The sequence below is a fragment of the Oncorhynchus mykiss genome, chromosome 16 (genome assembly GCF_013265735.2).
Source record: "Oncorhynchus mykiss isolate Arlee chromosome 16, USDA_OmykA_1.1, whole genome shotgun sequence".
Taxonomy (NCBI): Eukaryota; Metazoa; Chordata; class Actinopteri; order Salmoniformes; family Salmonidae; genus Oncorhynchus; species Oncorhynchus mykiss.
Genome location: NC_048580.1, coordinates 6,738,344 through 6,760,818, shown reverse-complemented (window position 1 = coordinate 6,760,818; position 22,475 = coordinate 6,738,344). Strand labels below are relative to the sequence as shown.

Here is a 22,475-nt window from a genome sequence, read left to right as displayed (position 1 = left end):
ACTAGTCTCTCAAAGCACTTCATGATGACGGAAGTGAGTGCTACGGGGCGGTAGTCGTTTAGCTCAGTTACCTTAGCTTTCTTGGGAACAGGAACAATGGTGGCCCTCTTGAAGCATGTGGGAACAGCAAACTGGGATAGGGATTGATTGAATATGTCCGTATACACACCAGCCAACTGGTCTGCGCATGCTCTGAGGACGCGGCCGGGGATGCCGTCTGGGCCTGCAGCCTTGCGAGGGTTAACACGTTTAAATGTTTTACTCACGTTGGCTGCAGTGAAGGAGAGCCCGCAGGTCTTGGTAGCGGGCCGTGTCAGTGGCACTGTATTGTCCTCAAAATGATCAAATAAGTTGTTTAGTCTGTCTGGGAGCAAGACATTGTGGTCCGCGACGGGGAAATGGTTCGCGCTTTCAGTTTTGCACGAATGCTGTCATCAATCCACGGTTTCTGGTTAGGGAATGTTTTAATAGACTCTGTGGGTACAACATCACCGATGCACTTGCTAATAACCTCGCTCACCGAATCAGCGTATTCATCAATGTTGTTGTCCGCCGCTATTCGGAACATATCCCAGTCCACGTGATCGAAGCAATCTTGACTGGGAGCAACAAAATGGAGTCGTGGTCAGCTTTTCCAAAAGGAGGGCGGGGGAGGGCTTTATATGCGTCGCGGAAGTTAGAATAAAAATCATCTAGGGTTTTGCCAGCCCGGGTTGCTCAATCGATGTGCTGATAGAATTTAGGAATCCTTGTTTTCAGATTAGCCTTGTTAAAATCCCCAGCTACAATAAATGCAGCCTCAGGATATGTGGTTTCCAGTTTACATAGAGTTGAATGAAGTTCTTTCAGGGCTGTCAATGTGTCTGCTTGGGGGGGGGGGGGGGAATATACACAACTGTGATCACGACTGTGATCGAAGAGAATTCTCTTGGTAGATAATGTGGTCGACATTTGATTGTGAGGAATTTTAAGTCAGGTGAACAAAAGGACTTGAGTTCCTGTATGTTGTTATGATCACACCACGTCTCGTTAATCATAAGGCATACCCCCCCGCCCTTCTTCTTACCAGAGAGATGCTTGTTTCTGTTGGCGCGGGAAGACACCAGGTGACTGTACCGACTCCGATAGCGTGTCTCGAGTGAGCATGTTTCTGTGAAACAAAGAATGTTACCATCTCTGATGTCTCTCTGGAAGGCAACCCTTACTCGGATTTCGTCTACCTTGTTGTCAAGAGACTGGACATTGGTGAGTAGTAAACTCGGGAGCGGTGCGCGACCAGGATGGTCTCGATGGTGCAGCTGTAGAACTTTTTGAGGATCTGAGGACCCAAATCTTTTCAGTCTTCTGAGGGAGAATAGGCATTGTGTCGTGCCCTCTTCACGACTGTCTTGGTGTGTTACCATGTTAGGACCATGTTAGGACCATGTTAGTTTGTTGGTGATGTGGACACCAAGGAGTTTGAAGCTCTCAACCTGCTTTACTATAGCCCTGTTGATGAGAATGAGAAGCGTGCTTGGTCCCCCATTTCCTGTAGTCCACAATCATCTCCTTTGTCTTGATCACGTTGACGGAGAGGTTGTTATCCTGGCACCACACCGCCAGGTCTCATTGTTGTCGGTGATCAGGCCTACCACTGTTGTGTCGTCTGAAAACCACCTGGGGGCGGCCCATCAGGAAGTTCAGGATCCAGTTGCAGAGGTAGGTGTTTAGTTGCGAAGTCCTTAGCTTATTGATGAGCTTTGAGGGCACTATGGTGTTGAACGCTGAGCTGTAGTCCACGAATAGCGTTCTCACATTCTCACACCTCCTTTTGTCCAGGTGGGAAAGGGCAGTGTGGAGTGCAGTTGGTAGTCATTTAGGCAGGTTACCTTGGTGTTCTTGGGCACAGGGACTATGGTGGTCTGCTTGAAAACATGTAGGTATTACAGACTCGATCAGTGACAGTTTGAAAATGGCATAGCGGGATGTCTTATAAGTGTCCGTGTTAGAGACCCGCTCCTTGAATGCAGCAGCTCTACCCTTTAGCTCAGTGCGGATGTTGCCTGTAATCCATAGCTTCTGGTTTGGGTATGTACGTACGGTCACTGTGGGTACAACATCATCGATGCACTTATTGAGGAAGCCAATGACTGATGTGGTGTACTCCTCAATGCCATTGGAAGAATCCTGGAACATATTCCAGTCTGTGCTAGCAAAACAGTCCTGTAGCTTAGCATCTTCGTCATCTGCCCACTTCCTTATTGAGCGAGTCACTGGTACTTCCTGCTTTAGATTTAGCTTGTAAGCAGGAATCAGGAGGATAGAGTTATGGTCAGATTTGCCAAATGGAGGGCGAGAGAGAGTTTTGTATGAGTCTCTGTGTGTTGATTAAAGGTGGTCTAGAGTTTTTTTCCCCTATAATTGTACGTGTAACATGCTGGTCGAAATGAGGTAAAACGGATTTAAGTTTCCCTGCATTAAAGTCCCCGGCCACTAGGAGCGCCGTCTCTGGATGAGCTTGTTCTTGCTTATGGCGGTGTACAGCTAGTTGAGTGTCGTCTTAGAGCCAGTATCGGTTTGTGGTGATAAATAGACAGCTACGAAAAATATAGATGAAAACTCTCTTGGTGAATAGTGTGGTCTACAGCTTATCATGAGATACTCTACCTCAGGCGAGCAAAACCTTGAGACTTCGTTAATATTAGATTTCGTGCACCAGCTGTTATTGACCAATAGACACAGACCTCCACCCCTCGTCTTATGGAAGGCAGCTGTTCTATCGTGCCGATGGACCGAAAACCCAACTAGCTGTATGTTATCCATGTCGTCGTTCAGCCACGACTCGGTGAAACAAAGGATATTCCAGTTTTTAATGTCCCGTAGGATAGTGTTGATCGGAGCTCATCCATTTTGTTATCCAATGATTGCATGTTGACTAATAGGACTGATGGTAGAGGGGGTTCACTCACTCTCCTTCGGATCCATCTATCATTTCAGATTTGCTTATCCTAGTGAAGCTCATTTTATGTCTGGGAATATTTTAATGTTGCCAGCAAGGTATACAGAAACGCTCCATTTCAGTTCTTTGACTTCTTTGTGATAAAACAGTTTATCATCTGCCAAACACAATAGTTCTGTAAACCTAAAAGTGTGAAGGTGTTGGGTGCTTTGTTGAAATGGCGCGCGTAGGTTACTTAAGCAATAAGGCCAGAGGGGGTGTGGTATGTGGCCAATATACCACGGCTAAGGGCTGTTCTTATGTGCGACGCAACGTGGAGTGCCTGGATACAGCCCTTAGCCGTGGTATATTGGCCATTTACCACAAAACCCAGAGGAGTCTTATTGTTATTATCAACTGGTTACCTAGGTAATTAGAGCAGTGAAAAAATAAATGCTTTGTCATACCCGTGGTATATGGTCTGATATACCATGGCTGTAAACCAATCACCTTTTAGTTTTTCTTGCACCTTATTTGTATAAAAATCTTAAACATTTTCTGAAATGTGATGCTTTGGTGCCTCTTGGCCAATTCAGAACGCTGATTGAGGAACCTTTTTACTGATGAATGTGTTTTTCTTTCTTTCTGCTTGCATTTTGTATTTTTATTTTGTTGTGTGTATATTTTTTGTAATCTACATAATTCAGTGCTCATCTGTAAAAGAGACCTTGGTCTCAGTGTGACTCCCTGATAAAATAAAGGTTCAATAACATTTACTTCCGCCACCGTGTGTTGACGCGCGGTATCCCCTGACAACCGTCTGGGGAAAACAGGAATCTTTTCTCTTCACCTCTGGGCAGACAGACGCGGGTGAGTACAATAGATTATGTTTCGGCAATATGACGTTGCTGTAGTTATTTCCTGCGAATTACAGTGTTTATATTGTCTCAAGAAACGTTTAGCTATAGTTTACTTATTTGCGTGCCTGCGTGCGTGCGTTGCGCCAATCGCACAGCAGAATGTCTGTAAAGTCATGGATTTCACTTTACCAAATTACAGTGTTTGCTAGACAAATACTCTTTACATGATGCACATCTACCGTGAAATACAGTGTAATTATTAACAGAGAAAAATGCTAATCATGTTTCTAGGTAGAGCTTTCAATAAGGTCAATGAATAGAATATGTGCAAGTTATAGGCTATAGATATTCTGAGTAGACAATATATTTATTTAACCTGGCAAGTCAGTTAAGAACAAATTCTAATTTACGATGACGGCCCACCCCGCGCTGGGCCAATTGTGCACCGCCCTATGGGACTCCCAATCACGGCCGGATGTGATACAGCCTGGATTCGAACCAGGGACTGTAGTGATGCCTCTCACTGAGATGCAGTGCTTTAGACTGCTGCGCCACTCGGCAATACTTTGCTACATTTAACATGCTAGTCCTTAAGCAGAAAGAGGGACTTGCTGTTAGTGCTTTCATCTTAAAGAGGCATAATATTTAGCCTACAATGACCAAACAAAAACCACACATCTTTCCAATACCACATTCAAGTTCCTTCCCGCCCTCCTCTCAGCCAGCCATGTCTACCAAGGCTACCACCCCTAACAAGCCTCGGATGCTGAGGGTATCTGACGCACGCCGGGAGCTCCAGAGCCTTCTCCTGGGGGCAGAGATGGCTCACAAGGCTGACATCCAAACATACAGCTGTGGCCACCTGAGCCCTTACGCCCTGAGCCAGAACCAGCCCCACCGGAGGAGGACAGAGGAACCAATCTGGGAGATGTCTGAGGTCTTTCCCCCACTGTTTTCTGTCTATGTTCAGCACCATTTAGCAGAAAAATGCATTGAAAGTATAGAGAACATTTATTTTTTTCACGGGCGAGCAGCGTTTACCCAACAATTTGATTTACTATTACACCACTGCTTACAATGACACAACAACAACAACAACAACAAAACCTAACATCAACATATTCATTATCTCTAGGTCCAGGACAGAGAGAAGGGTGAGGAGGAAGGCCTGAGTCCCTGTCCTTTTACGCAACGCCTCCAGAGACAAACCAAGATGGCCGCCAACATCGAGAAGATGACTGAAGCCATGTTTGACTTCACTGTCACCAAGGGGCTAAAACCTACAGTCTTGAAGCCTGGGCAGCATGAGAGCCTTACTGGCACACAGAGAGGAACGAAGGGAGAGGAAGGAGAAGAAAGAGAGAGGAGGAGGAAAACAAGGCTCAAGATGGTTCTGGACACCTCTGAGCTCTTCCTGGTCAAACCCAGCATAGCATCACAGACAAAACCTCCTGGAGGTGTTGAGGGGAACCAGGACAGGTAATAATGATAATTAACACTGTAGTATCACAGACCAATCCTCCTGGAGGTGTTGAGGGGAACCAGGACCGGTAATAATGATAATTAACACTGTAGTATCACAGACAAATCCTCCTGGAGGTGTTGAGGAGGGGAACCAGGATAGGTAAGGGCAATAATAATAAATATAGCGGTGAGCAGCAATGAACGGGGTTCACAGGACGACAGAAAGGACACAAGATCAGTTTGATAATAACGCAAACACTCTATCATATAGGAACTATCTTCATTTATGTGTAATCAGTGAAAGCATTACTAGGGCTGTTAGGGTGAATGTATTACCGCCACTCCGGCGGTCACGAATCATGACCGCAGTCAAATTCCACGTGACTGTTTAGTCACAGTAGCTATGCTTCTCCAAGCTCTGATGCTGCTAATGGTCATTAGTAGTCTACCAAACTTGCCAACTGCCTGGTACTCGGCACTCTATTATCCCTGTAATCACTCCCATCTACAGGCACTGGTTCAGTCAGTCTCACCGGGTCCATCTACAGGTACTGGTTCAGTCAGTCTCACCTGGTCCATCTACAGGTACTGGTTCAGTCAATCTCACCTGGTCCATCTACAGGTACTGGTTCAGTCAGTCTCACCTGGTCCATCTATAGGTACTGGTTCAGTCAGTCTCACTTGGTCCATCTACAGGTACTGGTTCAGTCAGTTTCACCTGGCCCATCTACAGGTACTGGTTCAGTCAGTCTCACCTGGTCAATCTACAGGTACTGGTTCAGTCAGTCTCACCTGGTCAATCTACAGGTACTGGTTCAGTCAGTCTCACCTGGTCCATCTATAGGTACTGGTTCACTCAGTCTCACCTGGTCCATCTATAGGTACTGGTTCAGTCAGTCTCACCTGGTCCGTCTATAGGTACTGGTTCACTCAGTCTCACCTGGTCCATCTACAGGTACTGGTTCACTCAGTCTCACCTGGGGGGCCTGACCAAGAAGGACCAGATGAGGATGATGAGACACTTTGACAGACGGGTGCTGAGGAAGCAGGACCTCAGGGACAGGAACTGGATCAGCGGGAACAAGGCTGCTGAGGTCTACGAGTGGAAGCTAGAGAAGGTGGGGAAGACTATCGTGTTTCTTGTTGGTTGTACAAATTTGACCCGGTACAGTATAAACATCACGCAATACCATAACATACTAATTACACCGTGATAACCTATGGGTTACTTCTATGTAAGTGGTACGTATCCTCCATAGGTAATAATAGGCGTACGAGAGATGCTGTAAATTATAGGGCCTCCAGTCCCCTGGAGGTGTTGAGTTCAGTAGTATTCTTCAGTCCCCTAGAGGTGTTGAGTTCACCAGTATTCTCCAGTCCCCTAGAGGTGTTGAGTTCAGCAGTATTCTTCAGTCCCCTAGAGGTGTTGAGTTCAGCAGTATTCTCCAGTCCCCTAGAGGTGTTGAGTTCAGTAGTATTCTTCAGTCCCCTAGAGGTGTTGAGTTCAGCAGTATTCTCCAGTCCCCTAGAGGTGTTGAGTTCAGTAGTATTCTTCAGTCCCCTAGAGGTGTTGAGTTCAGCAGTATTCTTCAGTCCCCTGGAGGTGTTGAGTTCAACAGTGTTCTTCAGTCCCCCAAAGGTGTTGAGCTCAGCAGTATTCTTCAGTCCCCTGGAGGTGTTGAGTTCAACAGTGTTCTCCAGTCCCCCAAAAGTGTTGAGTTCACCAGTATTCTTCAGTCCCCTAGAGGTGTTCAGTTCAACAGTGTTCTTCAGTCCCCCAAAGGTGTTGAGCTCAGCATAACACTAGATAGCGTTTCTCCTCATCTTCCACTTCACTTCACACAGGTACAGCTGTGAGTTATTACCGTACAATATGATGTGTGTCTCATTCCCCAGGAGCTGAGGAGGCTGTCAGACCAGAGCTGTCCCAGTAGAGACCGCCTGGGGGTGTTCAGTGACGTCTTCAACAACGTCTGTGAAGGCTCGCCAGTATTCAGAGACATCCTCAGGGAAATCAAGGTTTTTCCATTTCCTCTCCTCTCCTTACCTCTCACTCTCCTCATTTCCCTTTTCTCCTCTCCCTTTCCTCCTCTCCCTCTCCTCCTCTCCCTTACCTCCCTCCTCTCCCTTACCTCCTCTCCCTCTCCTCCTCTCCCTTACCTCCCTCCTCTCCCTTACCTCCTCTCCCTCTCTCCCTCTCCTCTTCTCCCTCTTCCTTACCTCTCTCCCTCTCTCCCTCTCCTCCTCTCCCTTACCTCCCTCCTCTCCCTTACCTCCTCTCCCTCTCCTCCTCTCCCTCACCTCTCTCCCTCTCCACCTCTCCCTCTCCTTTCTCCCTCTTCTCCTCTCCCTTACCTCTCTCCCTCTCCTCCTCTCCCTCTCTCCCTCCATGGCGCCACTCAGCAGCAGCACATGGTAAGCATGTGTTATGGGATGAATTAGAGGCTAGGGACTGGGAGCCTGAGAGACTGACAGTCCCCTGAATTAGAGAATAGGGACTGGGAGCCTGAGAGACTGACAGTCCCCTGAATTAGAGAATAGGGACTGGGAGCCTGAGAGACTGACAGTCCCCTGAATTAGAGAATATGGACTGGGAGCCTGAGAGACTGACAGTCCCCTGAATTAGAGAATAGTTTCCCTTTCATGTAAAGTGCTTTGAGTACTTCATTTGGTAGAAAGGCGCTCAAAAAATCCAATCCAAAATAAAAAATAAATATTATTGTTATTAATGTTATTATTATTATTGTTATTATTATTATTAGTATTAGTATCATTATTATTATTGTTATTATTATTGTTATTATTCTTATTAGTATCATTATTATTCTTGTTGTTATTATTATTGTTATTATTGTTGTTGTTGTTATTATTAATGTTATTATTGTTGTTATTATTAATGTTATTATTATTGTTATTATGATTGCTGTTATTATTATTATTGTTATTATTCTTATTAGTATCATTATTATTATTGTTATTATTATTGTTATTATTCTTATTAATATCATTATTATTGTTGTTGTTGTTGTTGTTGTTGTTATTATTATTCTTCAATCTGTGTTTCTCCCTTTGGCTTTACAGACAGACTACGATCTGTACCTCAACTCTATTCTGGACTCCCAGACATCTCTCGAGGACTTGGTAAATATTACATACACATTCAGATTTTATTTCAAGTTTATTTGTAGCCTAATTATACGGAAATCTTACTCAGTTATTGTGCTTTCGCTGCATATGGAGGTCTGTACTGACACCAGTTGAGCTTTTGATTGACTACTGTAACCCCTATTTAAGACCTCTATACCCTCAAATTCCAATCTGGACCTCGAAGCCAGTTCCACTGCTTTTTGTCATTCCTACCCCTCTTACCGGGGACTGATTTAGACCTGGGACACCAGGTGGGCGATTCCCCTCTAATCAGGGACTGATTTTAGACCTGGGACACCAGGTGGGTAATTCACCTCTAATCAGGGACTGATTTTTAGACCTGGGTCACCAGGTGGGTGATTCCCCTCTAATCAGGGACTGATTTAGACCTGGGACACCAGGTGGGTGGTTCCCCTCTAACCAGGGACTAATTTAGACCTGGGACACCAGGTAGGTACAATGAATGATCCGGTGGAATAGGAAACCAGCTACACAACTCACTACACTGTACTGATCTTCATTGAGTATTTTATCCCTCCTCCTCTCTGTGGTGTGGTCAGTCTGAGCTGGCTCTGCTGGGTGGTCTGGCCATCGTAGGGGCAGAGGATCTGGAGGAAGCTGGCAACGAGGTGTCCAGGCTGGGAGAGGAGGCGCAGAGGGCCCTGGAGGAGAATGACAGGTATGGATGGGTCTCTGAGGGAATGGATATATGTATATACTGGAATATATCGTACTAGGGTCTAAATTCAGTCCGTAGGTCAGAAGATCGTCATTGTAGCACAATTTAAATTTAAAGGATAGGTAGCATAAACGTAACCACGTGTAACATTATGGATTTGCATTAGTATACACATCAAAAGTCCCAATGCAAAGTTATACTTCACATCTCTATTTTTCAAGTTATTGCATAAAACCAATCAGAATGCCAAAGTCATGCCGGAAAATGTCTTTGAGGGGTGTGACGTAATATGGAGGACCTGCAAAGTCAGCCTTTTCCCGATAATGTGAACTCCAATAGAAATAACTTCAAATGTACAACTTCAAATTAAACCAAATCTTTGCACTCATTGACTACTGGTTTCAATAACATTTTTAGACAACGTACAAGCTAATACTTTTTGAATTTATTGTTGCAAATCAGCTTACAAGGTTGCTAGCCAACTAGCCTGCTAACGTTAACCCTACCCGCCTGCTAACGTTAACCCTACCCACCTGCTAACGTTAACCCTACCCGCCTGCTAACGTTAACCCTACCCGCCTGCTAACGTTAACCTCACCCGCCTGCTAACGTTAGCCCCACCCGCCTGCTAACGTTAACCCCACCCGCCTGCTAACGTTAATCCTACCCGCTTGCTAACGTTAACCCTACACGCCTGCTAACGTTAACCCTTACCCGCCTACTAACGTTAACCCCACCCGCCTGCTAAAGTTAGGTTAGCTCTGCATGAGTCAGCCAGTTGCTATCAACACCTAGCTTACAGCTCAATTAACGTAAATCAACGTTTTGGAAATACATAACACCCTCTAACCAGTTATCAAAGAATGTTACTGGTATGTGCAGTTATCTTAGCCAGCAAGCTAGCCAGCTAAAGTTAGTCAAGTTTAGCTCAGCTAGCCAACCACTACGGTCGACATGGCTAAGTAGTAAGCCAGAGAACAACCCCAACTAGTCTAGCAGAGGCAGGAACCCACAGAATATAACAACAACGAAAAGACAGCAGATATAGAGTAGAGAGAGCGGAGACTTACCGATTAACGGCTGAGCTAGCTACCAAAGAGGAGCCAAGGAGAGAGAAGCTTCAGAGGCACCGGCCAGGGGAGAGTAAACTAATCCAAAAGCAATATACTAAGGTAAATCCACAGTAGATATATTACAGAGGCGCAATGAGCACAGGAGACGACGGGAAAGAGTTAACAATAAGGCAGTGGGGGTTCAGGGTATAGGAGGAGACGAGGAAAAGAGTCAACAATAAGACAGGGTTCAGGGTATAGGAGGAGACGAGGAGAAGAGTCAACAATAAGACCGTGGGGGTTCAGGGTATAGGAGGAGACGAGGAGAAGAGTCAACAATAAGACAGGGTTCAGGGTATAGGAGGAGACAAGGAGAAGAGTCAACAATAAGACAGGGTTCAGGGTATAGGAGGAGACGAGGAGAAGAGTCAACAATAAGACCGTGGGGGTTCAGGGTATAGGAGGAGACGAGGAGAAGAGTCAACAATAAGACAGGGTTCAGGGTATAGGAGGAGACGAGGAGAAGAGTCAACAATAATACAGAGGGGGTTCAGGGTATAGGAGGAGACGAGGAGAAGAGTCAACATTAAGACAGGGTTCAGGGTATAGGAGGAGACGAGGAGAAGAGTCAACAATAAGACAGGGTTCAGGGTATAGGAGGAGACGAGGAGAAGAGTCAACAATAAGACAGAGAGGGTTCAGGGTATAGGAGGAGACGAGGAGAAGAGTCAACATTAAGACAGACGGGGTTCAGGGTATAGGAGGAGACGAGGAGAAGAGTCAACAATAAGACATGGTTCAGGGTATAGGAGGAGACGAGGAGAAGAGTCAACAATAAGACAGAGGGGGTTCAGGGTATAGGAGGAGACGAGGAAAAGAGTCAACAATAAGACAGAGGGGGTTCAGGGTATAGGAGGAGACGAGGAGAAGAGTCAACAATAAGACAGTGGGGGTTCATGGTATAGGAGGAGACGAGGAAAAGAGTCAACAATAAGACAGGGTTCAGGGTATAGGATGAGACGAGGAGAAGAGAAGAGTCAACAATAAGACAGTGGGGGTTCAGGGTATAGGAGGAGACGAGGAGAAGAGTCAACATTAAGACAAAGGGGGTTCAGGGTATAGGAGGAGACGAGGGGAGAGTCAACAATAAGACAGGGTTCAGGGTATAGGAGGAGACGAGGAGAAGAGTCAACAATAAGACAGAGGGGGTTCAGGGTATAGGAGGAGATGAGGAGAAGAGTCAACATTAAGACAGAGGGGGTTCAGGGTATAGGAGGAGACGAGGAGAAGAGTCAACAATAATACAGAGGGGGTTCAGGGTATAGGAGGAGACGAGGAGAAGAGCCAACAATAAGACAGGGTTCAGGGTATAGGAGGAGACGAAGAGAAGACGAGGAGAAGAGTCAACTATAAGACAGAGGGGGTACAGGGTGTCATGACGCTGGCCTGTGATAAATACCAGTCATAAATAACAGTCATAAATACCTTGCCCCCTTTTTTCCTCTCTACCCTACTGATGTGACTATTGAAAACCCCTTGGTTAACATAGAGATTCTGGGAACATCAGAATGTGGGGGGAAATTAACTATATTCTGGTAATCCGACCAATTGAACATATGCGGTGGTACTTAATGAATATGATGTCAGTTCGGTTTTCATCGGAGACATTCTCATCAATGATAGGATGACATAAACTGTACAGTGGAAAGTCTACACATTATAGTTATCAGATTCACATGGAATTGTTGTGCAATTTAAATGTTTGAATATTAAATTATTTGTGAGGGGATGAAATGTGATTTTAGCTTCTAAAATGTGAGAATTGGGTTTTCATGAGTGAATTAGGCCCGACTCAGTGACCCGCCCACGTGAAGAAACATTGGTTATAAACTATGAAACACGCCCTCCTCTCCTTTCCTATATAAAGCCTTGACGACAATATAACTTCCTGTTCCGGGGACATTAAGGCGACGGCCTTGACGTTAGAAGGGCAGGTGACACCTACAGAGCAAAGCCAATCTCAGCTACCTAACAAAATTAGCATTGAATACCCACGGGATTAGGACGATCGACACGTCGAATATGATGAATTTCGACAATACCAGCCAGAATATAGCATGAGCATATAAGCATGGCAACGGGGTATGAACTTTGAACTCTGATTCACTCCAGCCGCCAAGCGTGGACTGGGAAAGGACAGACAGAGTATACCGTCTACCACACAACGACGTTACTAAATCGAATACAGTTTACCACCAGAGACATTCTTCAAAGGATGGAAGAACTCTTGGGCAACTCGGCCTTCCATCTACCACCAACCTATTGAAGCGCAGCTCAGAGTAAATATTCATTGCATTTTCCTTTTCTAAATGGACGGTAATTTAGAATGTATAAGATTCTGTATTTACGATAGAGTAGCTGCCTACGGCCCGATAGAGACATCGCTTCTCCCTTTGTTCTTCAGTCTTCCCGCTCTTTCACTCAAACCCAGCCCCCTTTTCTTTGTGTAACCAGCTGTCATATCTGTTCCGTCCGCTCGGGACGTTTTCCTTTATGACATAATTTGTAATCATGGTATGATTCATTCTGTGGAAATGTAATTCTGTGTGATTATTTAGGTATTTAGTAAATAAATGATTAAACACAATTTTGTATTGCTGATTCAACTTGTTAGCCAGGGGTAGTGAAGATAACCAAGAATTTACAACTTACAGATGAGACTGAAATAAGGTGACGATTAATTTTGACTGCTATTAATGTAAAATATTACTAGGTCTTTAAGAGTTTATTCGGAAGATAACAGCTCTATAAATATTATTTCGTGGTGCCCCAACTTTCTAGTTAATTACATTTACATGATTAGCTCAATCAGGTAATATTAATTACAGAGAAAGGATTTTATAGAATAGCATGTCATATCACTTAATCCGGCATAGCCAAAGACACGACAAGGGTATAGGAGGAGACGAGAAGAGCCAACATTAAGAGGGTGATTAGAGGACGGCTCCAGGCTGATGGAAATGATAACAACGGCACAGTGAGTCAGCTAATGTTGCGCACTAGTACTGAGACAAGGTTGAAAAACTCTGGTAGCCTACTTCATGGAGATCATGCGGCCCCCACGTGTGGGAAATCTGATTGGTTGTTCACATCATACCCCCTCGTGATTGATAGATTGTAGCTCACCACTGCCAACATTCGGTCTGCATGGCTAGTGGCTAACGTTAGCCAGCTTGATAAAGTTAACGCAGAGTAGATTGTCCGTATGACTTTGAGAAATAGTGCATTGTGGGTCGTTTAGAAAGTATCTGGAAATAAGTTAATAAATATGTTTTTTTTAGTTTTTTTTAAACTGTAACTATGTTTATAGGTAACCAGATCATGAATACAACTAAGTTACTAAGTCTTTGACCACACTGTGTTGTTACTTTGGTCAGTAAAAACGTATGCTTCCTACCAATGTTCCCTCTAAACTGCGTGCACAGGCGTACAGCCCCCCCCCCCCCCCCGTACTGCCGCACAGAAGAAATATCAGCCCGTGCAGAGAAGCACTAGATTGAACTTCACTCAACTTTCTCAAGTCCCCAACCCCCCCCCCCCCCTCCCTTAGCTAACACCATCTGATTATCTATTTTACCCCAGTCTACTTGAACGCGTGAACATTTATTTTAAATATCTATCCCTCTAGAACGCGGATCTTCCGCGCTACGGATTGAATCTAGCTCTAGTAGTTGATGTAATACAAATACTCTGCTTTTGTTCAAAACATAGAATACTAAAAACCTTTTCTTCCAAAAAACTTGTATTGAATTCGTAGTTTTAAAATGTATTGGTTTCCTTTGTAAAGTATATTGAGAGCTTGTGCGATATAATGCACTTTGACAAAAAAATTTTTTGACTTGACTTAATTTTTAATTTGATTGTATTCGTGCCTATTGTCTGTTTCCCCAGAGTCAGGAATCAGTTTCAGAACGTACGTGACAGAGTCGTGGAAACCCCAGATGATGAAGGTTGATTGATTTTTGTTGTTGTTGTTTAGTTGATGTATTGCTGTGTTTGTTTGATTGTTGATTGAATGGTTTGCGTGATGAATAATGAATTGGTTTGATTGATTGGTTTGTTTGATGTATTGGAATGTGTTGATTGGTTTGTTTGATGTATTAATTGATTGGTTTGTTTATTCATTTGTTGAATTCATGATTGATTTATTGATTCATTGGTTGATTGATTGATGCCAGGGCTCCATAAGGAGGTCACCCTGCCAGGGCTGTTGAGGCCAGGTGAAGGGCCGATCTCCTTTATAGATCGTGTCCAGCCTAAGAGACGTCAGGTATGGAACATAGTACACATAATACACATAATATATCAGTATATCTTTTTATTTTATTTGTATTATTATTATTTTGATTTTGTAAACGAGAGTCATTTATGTCATTTTAAGCTTCATTTAGACAGATAACAAACGACAGGTGGGGGATAAGGAGATGGAGAGACGGTGGGGAGTTGCATGTGTGTTGAGAGTGGGGAGCGTTACCACTAACTATCAGGTCCTCTGTAGCTCAGTCTACACACAGGGCTGTAGTGGTACTCTGTAGCTCAGTAATATAGTATTGTGCTTGCAATGCCGGGATAGTGGGTTTGATTCTCAGGACCACACATGCGGAAAACAATTATACACGCATGACTGTCAACCAGTTTGGGTAGAAGCGTCTGCTACATGGCATGTATTATCAGGTGTGGATCACTGTATGTACTGTACTGTATGTACTGTACTGTATGTACTGTTCTGTATGTACTGTTCTGTATGTACTGTACTGTATGTACTGTTCTGTATGTACTGTACATTATGTACTGTGTTATCAGGTGTGGATAATGTGGGAGGAGGTCCAGCTGCTGCAGAAGGAACTCAAGGAGAAGATGGTGTCCATCATCACCACAGGAGCTACAGAGAGATGCATCAGAGACTCTAAGGTACAGACGCAAATCAGAGACTAGTCTTAAGAGACATGCAGCAAAGTCCAGGCCCAGAAGGGGTATTAACCACGGCACCAATAGGGATTTACAACTAGGGGAGCACCAGACGGGCTATTAACCACAGCACCAATAGGGATTTACAACTGGGGGAGCACCAGACGGGGTATTAAACCATGGCACCAATAGGGATTTACAACTGGGGGAGCACCAGACGGGGTATTAACCACAGCACCAATATGGATTTACAACTGGGGGAGCACCAGACGGGGCATTAACCACGGCACCAATAGGGATTTACAACTGGGGGAGCACCAGACGGGGTATTAACCACAGCACCAATAGGGATTTACAACTGGGGGAGCACCAGACGGGGTATTAACCACAGCACCAATAGGGATTTACAACTGGGGGAGCACCAGACGGGGTATTAACCACAGCACCAATAGGGATTTACAACTGGGGGAGCACCAGACGGGGTATTAACCACAGCACCAATAGGGATTTACAACTGGGGGAGCTCCAGACGGGGTATTAAACCATGGCACCAATAGGGATTTACAACTGGGGGAGCACCAGACGGGGTATTAACCACAGCACCAATAGGGATTTACAACTAGGGGAGCACCAGACAAGGTTTTAACCACGGCACCAATAGGGATTTACAACTAGGGGAGCACCAGACGGGGTATTAACCACGGCACCAATAGGGATTTACAACTAGGGGAGCACCAGACAAGGTTTTAACCACAGCACCAATAGGGATTTACAACCAGGGGAGCACCAGATGAGTTATTAACCACAGCACCAATAGGGATTTACAACCAGGGGAGCACCAGATGAGTTATTAACCACAGCACCAATAGGGATTTACAACCAGGGGAGCACCAGATGAGTTATTAACCACAGCACCAATAGGGATTTACAACCAGGGGAGCACCAGATGAGTTATTAAACCATGGCACCAATAGGGATTTACAACTGGGGGAGCATCAGACGGGGTATTAACCACAGCACCAATAGGGATTTACAACCAGGGGAGCACCAGACAAGGTATTTAACCACGGCACCAATAGGGATTTCCATGGTTGTTATAGTTCTTAACATAGGCGTATGGTTGTCATAGTTCTGTGTTGGATGAACTGGGTAAAATACTACTGTCAACGTATTTTCAAAGTTATTTAATGTGCCCTTCAGAGATGGACATATCTCACATTCACCAAAACACACACACGTTGGATAGCCCTATGTCCTGCTGTACTCTCCACGTATGTTATGACCTTGTATGCCTTCCTACAAACAGCTTATCATCGGTAATGTACAGACTGACTCCCTTTATCGTAGGGCATTTCACTGGAGTACTGTGTGTGTGTGCGTGTGTGTGTGTGTGTGTGTGTGTGTGTGTGTGTGTGTGTGTGTGTGTGTGTGTGTTATCTCCTGCAGGGAGAGATCATGAGACTACTGGCCTCAAATGAACGCTTCAGAAACACCAACAAGGCAAGCCATTTAGTACTTTGACCTAGTTTAAATATCATCATATTTTTCCTTGACTGTATGTGCTGTATGTATGTACTGTGTGTATATACTGTACTGTATGTACTGTCTGTACTGTATGTACTGGTCTGTATGTACTGTTCTGTATGTACTGTTCTGTATGTACTGTCTGTTCTGTGTGTATATACTGTACTGTATGTACTGTTCTGTATGTACTGTGTTGTATGTATGTATTGTATGTACTGTATGTATGTACTGTGCTGTGCATATGTACTGTATGTACTGTCTGTGCTGTACTGTCTGTGCTGTATGTACTGTATGTATGTGCTGTATGTACTGTCTGTACTGTATGTACTGTATGTACTGTCTGTGCTGTACTGTCTGTGCTGTATGTACTGTGCTGTATGTACTGTGCTGTATGTACTGTATGTACTGTGATGTATGTACTGTGCTGTATGTACTGTATGTACTGTGCTGTATGTACTGTATGTACTGTGCTGTAGGTAATGTATGTGCTGTATGTACTGTATGTACTGTGCTGTATGTGTTGTATGTACTGTGCTGTATGTGCTGTATGTGTTGTATGTACTGTGCTGTATGTGCTGTATGTGTTGTATGTACTGTGCTGTATGTGCTGTATGTACTGTATGTGCTGTATGTACTGTGCTGTATGTGCTGTATGTGTTGTATGTACTGTGCTGCGTGTGCTATATGTACTCTGTGTAGGTGGACCAATGGTCAGAGATGATAATGTTCCTCCCCTCAGGGATGGTTCCACCCCTTCAGGCCTGGTTCCTCCCCTCGGGCCTGGTTCCACCCCTCAGGCCTGGTTCCTCCCCTCAGGCCTGGTTCCACCCCTCAGGCCTGGTTCCTCCCCTTCAGGCCTGGTTCCACCCCTTCAGGCCTGGTTCCACCCCTCAGGCCTGGTTCCACCCCTCAGGCCTGGTTCCACCCATCGGGACTGGTTCCACCCCTCAGGCCTGGTTCCTCCCCTCAGGCCTGGTTCCTCCCCTCAGGCCTGGTTCCTCCCCTCAGGCCTGGTTCCTCCCCTCAGGCCTTGGTCCTCTTTAGGTTTCTAGGGAGTTGTTCCAAACCACTCTGCTTCTACATTGCCCAGGATGGGTATCTGTAAAGCTGTTTGGGGTTTTAGGATGGGTATCTGTAAAGCTGTTTGGGGTTTTAGGATGGGTATCTGTAAAGCTCTTTGGGGATTTAGGCTGGGTATCTGTAAAGCTATTTTGGGGATTTAGGCTGGGTATCTGTAAAGCTCTTTTGGGGATTTAGGATGGGTATCTGTAAAGCTGTTTGGGGTTTTAGGATGGGTATCTGTAAAGCTGTTTGGGGTTTTAGGATGGGTATCTGTAAAGCTGTTTGGGGTTTTAGGATGGGTATCTGTAAAGCTCTGTGGGGTTTTAGGATGGGTATCTGTAAAGCTGTTTGGGGTTTTAGGATGGGTATCTGTAAAGCTCTTTGGGGTTTTAGGCTGGGCATCTGTAAATAAAATAAATTTGATTTAAATTGTATTGAATATACAATGCATTTTCTATACTCATTGGTCTCACTGTGTCTTGAAGGATCTGGAAAGCAGCCTCAACATGATCCTGAACAGAGTGACAACAAGCGAGGATGTGAAAGCGTACGTATCCTCATTTTAAGACTGTAACCAATCTCACTATGTATCTTCTGTGTAAATCTGTTGTATGGTTGACACTGTTTTTTGGGGGGGACAACAAAATGTCCCAATTGGGACAGTTAAGATATTGATTGATTGTTCCCCATTCTCATCCTCCTCATCCCAATTACACATTGATTCAGAAATCTTAACAATGTTAATGTGTTGGATTCAGCCTGTAGATACCTAACCCTTAACCCTTAACCCCTAACCCTTAACCCAGCACCCCTAAACCTTAACCCTTAACCCATAACCCTTAACCCCTAAACCTTAACCCATAACCCTTAACCCATAACCCTTAACCCCTAAACCTTAACCCATAACCCTTAACCCATAACCCTTAACCCATAACCCCTAACCCTTAACCCCTAACGCTTAACCCCTAACCCAGAACCCCTAAACCTTAAACCTTAACCCATAACCCCTAACCCCTAACCCTTAACCCTTAACCCTTAACCTTTAACCCTTAACCCCTAACGCTTAACCCAGAACCCCTAAAACCTTAACCCATAACCCTTAACCCTTAACCCTTAACCCAGAACCCCTAAACCTTAACCCTTAACCCATAACCCTTACTCCTAAACCTTAACCTTAACCCATAACCCCTAACCCAGAACCCCTAAACCTTAACCCTTAACCCATAACCCTTACTCCTAAACCTTAACCCCTAAACCTTAACCCATAACCCCTAACCCAGAACCCCTAAACCTTAACCCACAACCCAGAACCCAGAACCCCTAAACCTTAACCCACAACCCAGAACCACTAACCCATAATCCCTAACCCAGAACCCCTAAACCTTAACCCACAACCCCTAACCCAGAAACCCTAACCCATAGCCCCTAACCCAGAACCCCTTAACCCACAACCCCTAACTCAGAACCCCTAAACCTTAACCCCTAACCCATAACCCAGAACCTCTAACCCAGAACCACTAACCCAGAACCACTAACCCAGAACCCCTAACCTCTAACCCAGAACCACTAACCCAGAACCACTAACCCAGAACCCCAGAACCTCTAACCCAGAACCTCTAACCCAGAACCACTAACCCAGAACCACTAACCCAGAACCCCTAAACCTTAACCCAGAACCACTAACCCAGAACCACTAACCCAGAACCCCTAACCCAGAACCACTAACCCAGAACCCCTAACCCAGAACCCCTAAACCACTAACCCAGAACCACTAACCCAGAACCCCTAACCCCTAACCATAATGTTAGATCTTCCCTGAATATACAGTACACATACAGTGCCTTGCGAAAGTATTCGGCCCCCTTGAACTTTGCGACCTTTTGCCACATTTCAGGCTTCAAACATAAAGATATAAAACTGTATTTTTTTGTGAAGAATCAACAACAAGTGGGACACAATCATGAAGTGGAATGACATTTATTGGATATTTCAAACTTTTTTAACAAATCAAAAACTGAAAAATTGGGCGTGCAAAATTATTCAGACCCCTTAAGTTAATACTTTGTAGCGCCACCTTTTGCTGCGATTACAGCTGTAAGTCGCTTGGGGTATGTCTCTATCAGTTTTGCACATCGAGAGACTGAAATTTTTTCCCATTCCTCCTTGCAAAACAGCTCGAGCTCAGTGAGGTTGGATGGAGAGCATTTGTGAACAGCAGTTTTCAGTTCTTTCCACAGATTCTCGATTGGATTCAGGTCTGGACTTTGACTTGGCCATTCTAACACCTGGATATGTTTATTTTTGAACCATTCCATTGTAGATTTTGCTTTATGTTTTGGATCATTGTCTTGTTGGAAGACAAATCTCTGTCCCAGTCTCAGGTCTTTTGCAGACTCCATCAGGTTTTCTTCCAGAATGGTCCTGTATTTGGCTCCATCCATCTTCCCATCAATTTTAACCATCTTCCCTGTCTCTGCTGAAGAAAAGCAGGCCCAAACCATGATGCTGCCACCACCATGTTTGACAGTGGGGATGGTGTGTTCAGCTGTGTTGCTTTTACGCCAAACATAACGTTTTGCATTGTTGCCAAAAAGTTTAATTTTGGTTTCATCTGACCAGAGCACCTTCTTCCACATGTTTGGTGTGTCTCCCAGGTGGCTTGTGGCAAACTTTAAACCACACTTTTTATGGATATCTTTAAGAAATGGCTTTCTTCTTGCCACTCTTCCATAAAGGCCAGATTTGTGCAATATACGACTGATTGTTGTCCTATGGACATAGTCTCCCACCTCAGCTGTAGATCTCTGCAGTTCATCCAGAGTGATCATGGGCCTCTTGGCTGCATCTCTGATCAGTCTTCTCCTTGTATGAGCTGAAAGTTTAGAGGGACGGCCAGTTCTTGGTAGATTTGCAGTGGTCTGATACTCCTTCCATTTCAATATTATCGCTTGCACAGTGCTCCTTGGGATGTTTAAAGCTTGGGAAATCTTTTTGTATCCAAATCCGGCTTTAAACTTCTTCACAACAGTATCTCGGACCTGCCTGGTGTGTTCCTTGTTCTTCATGATGCTCTCTGCGCTTTTAACGGACCTCGGAGACTATCACAGTGCAGGTGCATTTATACGGAGACTTGATTACACACAGGTGGATTGTATTTATCATCATTAGTCATTTAGGTCAACATTGGATCATTCAGAGATCCTCACTGAACTTCTGGAGAGAGTTTGCTGCACTGAAAGTAAAGGGGCTGAATAATTTTGCACGCCCAATTTTTCAGTTTTTGATTTGTTAAAAAAGTTAGAAATATCCAATAAATGTCGTTCCACTTCATGATTGTGTCCCACTTGTTGTTGATTCTTCACAAAAAAATACAGTTTTATATCTTTATGTTTGAAGCCTGAAATGTGGCAAAAGGTCGCAAAGTTCAAGGGGGCCGAATACTTTCGCAAGGCACTTTACCTGTTGCTGTTATGGTCCAGGGCTTGTAGCCACAAAGTGTCTCATAGTAGGAGTGCAGATCTAGGATCTGCCCATACAATATTTTTTCCATGATGATCTGAAAGTTGAATCTGATGCTAGATCAGCACTCCTATTCGAAGATGCATTGTGGATACGGGCCCTGGTCTCTCTTGGCAAAATATATGACTAAATACTGGCCAAATTAAAACAACCTAAATTATCAGTAGAGAAATGATTTCTCTCACCGTCGGCTCTGTGATCTGGTTCTGTTCACAGGGAGGTGTGGGACAAAATATGGACCGCCCTGCGACACGAGGACGATAGAACACAACCTCTCGTAAATTAGTAGCGTTTTTGGAACAGTACCTCTGTTTGTCCACTAGGGGGTAGTGTTTAACAAGCTGACCTGAAGGCCATGACTAGATATTATGGACGGGATGTTTACTCATTCGCCAAGCTTCACATCACTTTAAATCATTGTTATTCGAGCTGACATTAAAATATCTCCGATGGTAACAGAAGTATGATGGCATTTAGTTACAACAGCAAAAACCACACTGTATGTAGTCCTCACAAGAGTCAATTGTGCTGTAGTGACATCATTGAAATATCTTATTTGACTTATCAGACTATTTAATAGTATTTTAACAATAAAGATATAATTAAGGCTGTGGTTAAATGTGGTGATGATTATAGGAAATATGGCTTTGATGTCATACAAGCAAACCATACAACCGCCGATCCAAATAAATAGTGACGTGATTTGATTGTTTATCCTTTTACTATATAATCTGGGTCCAATCCCTTGGCTGTCCTTTGTCCTACCAGTCCAGACCTGTCCACGTCATCACACCTATCATTACCTGCAGCCTACTGCTCTACACAACACACACAGATCCATCTTCTCCACATAGGCAGTATTTTGACATACTGTTCTATTGCTAAAGGTCCGCTATCTGATATTCTGTCACAAAAGATTGTAGATTGTAGACCAGGGCACTCCAGCCCTGTTCCTGGAGAGAAACCCTCCTGTAGGTTTTAACTCCAGCCCTGTTCCTGGAGAGAGACCCTCCTGTAGGTTTTAACTCCAACCCTGTTCCTGGAGAGAAACCCTCCTGTAGGTTTTAACTCCAACCCTGTTCCTGGAGAGAGACCCTCCTGTAGGTTTTAACTCCAACCCTGTTCCTGGAGAGAAACCCTCCTGTAGGTTTTAACTCCAACACTGTTCCTGGAGAGAGACCCTCCTGTAGGTTTTAACTCCAACCCTGTTCCTGGAGAGAGACCCTCCTGTAGGTTTTAACTCCAACCCTGTTCCTGGAGAGAGACCCTCCTGTAGGTTTTAA

At 44.5% G+C, this 22,475-nt stretch overlaps 1 protein-coding gene across 1 annotated transcript; it reads left to right on the top strand.

Moving 5' to 3' along the window:
• Window positions 1-3,704: 3,704 nt before the first annotated feature.
• Window positions 3,705-22,222, top strand: LOC110491271 (uncharacterized protein C6orf118). The gene is made up of 13 exons (XM_036946054.1): window positions 3,705-3,787; window positions 4,499-4,714; window positions 4,913-5,256; window positions 6,197-6,359; window positions 7,138-7,260; window positions 8,323-8,382; window positions 8,949-9,067; window positions 14,071-14,129; window positions 14,358-14,449; window positions 14,983-15,090; window positions 16,534-16,587; window positions 18,159-18,220; window positions 21,409-22,222. The coding sequence occupies exons 2-13, from the start codon at window positions 4,505-4,507 to the stop codon at window positions 21,476-21,478; spliced, it is 1,464 nt and encodes a 487-aa protein (XP_036801949.1). The 5' UTR covers window positions 3,705-3,787; window positions 4,499-4,504; the 3' UTR covers window positions 21,479-22,222.
• The last annotated feature ends 253 nt before the right edge of the window (window positions 22,223-22,475 follow it).

What these genes read in the sequence shown, in the direction of transcription:
- LOC110491271 (XM_036946054.1), top strand. Translation starts at nt 4,505, where the DNA reads ATGTCTACCAAGGCTACCACCCCTAACAAGCCTCGGATGCTGAGGGTA. An exon ending in GGAAACCCCAGATGATGAAG is followed by an intron (nt 14,130 to 14,357) that starts GTTGATTGATTT and finishes GATTGATGCCAG; the next exon opens with GGCTCCATAAGGAGGTCACC. An exon ending in GCTTCAGAAACACCAACAAG is followed by an intron (nt 16,588 to 18,158) that starts GCAAGCCATTTA and finishes TGTGTCTTGAAG; the next exon opens with GATCTGGAAAGCAGCCTCAA.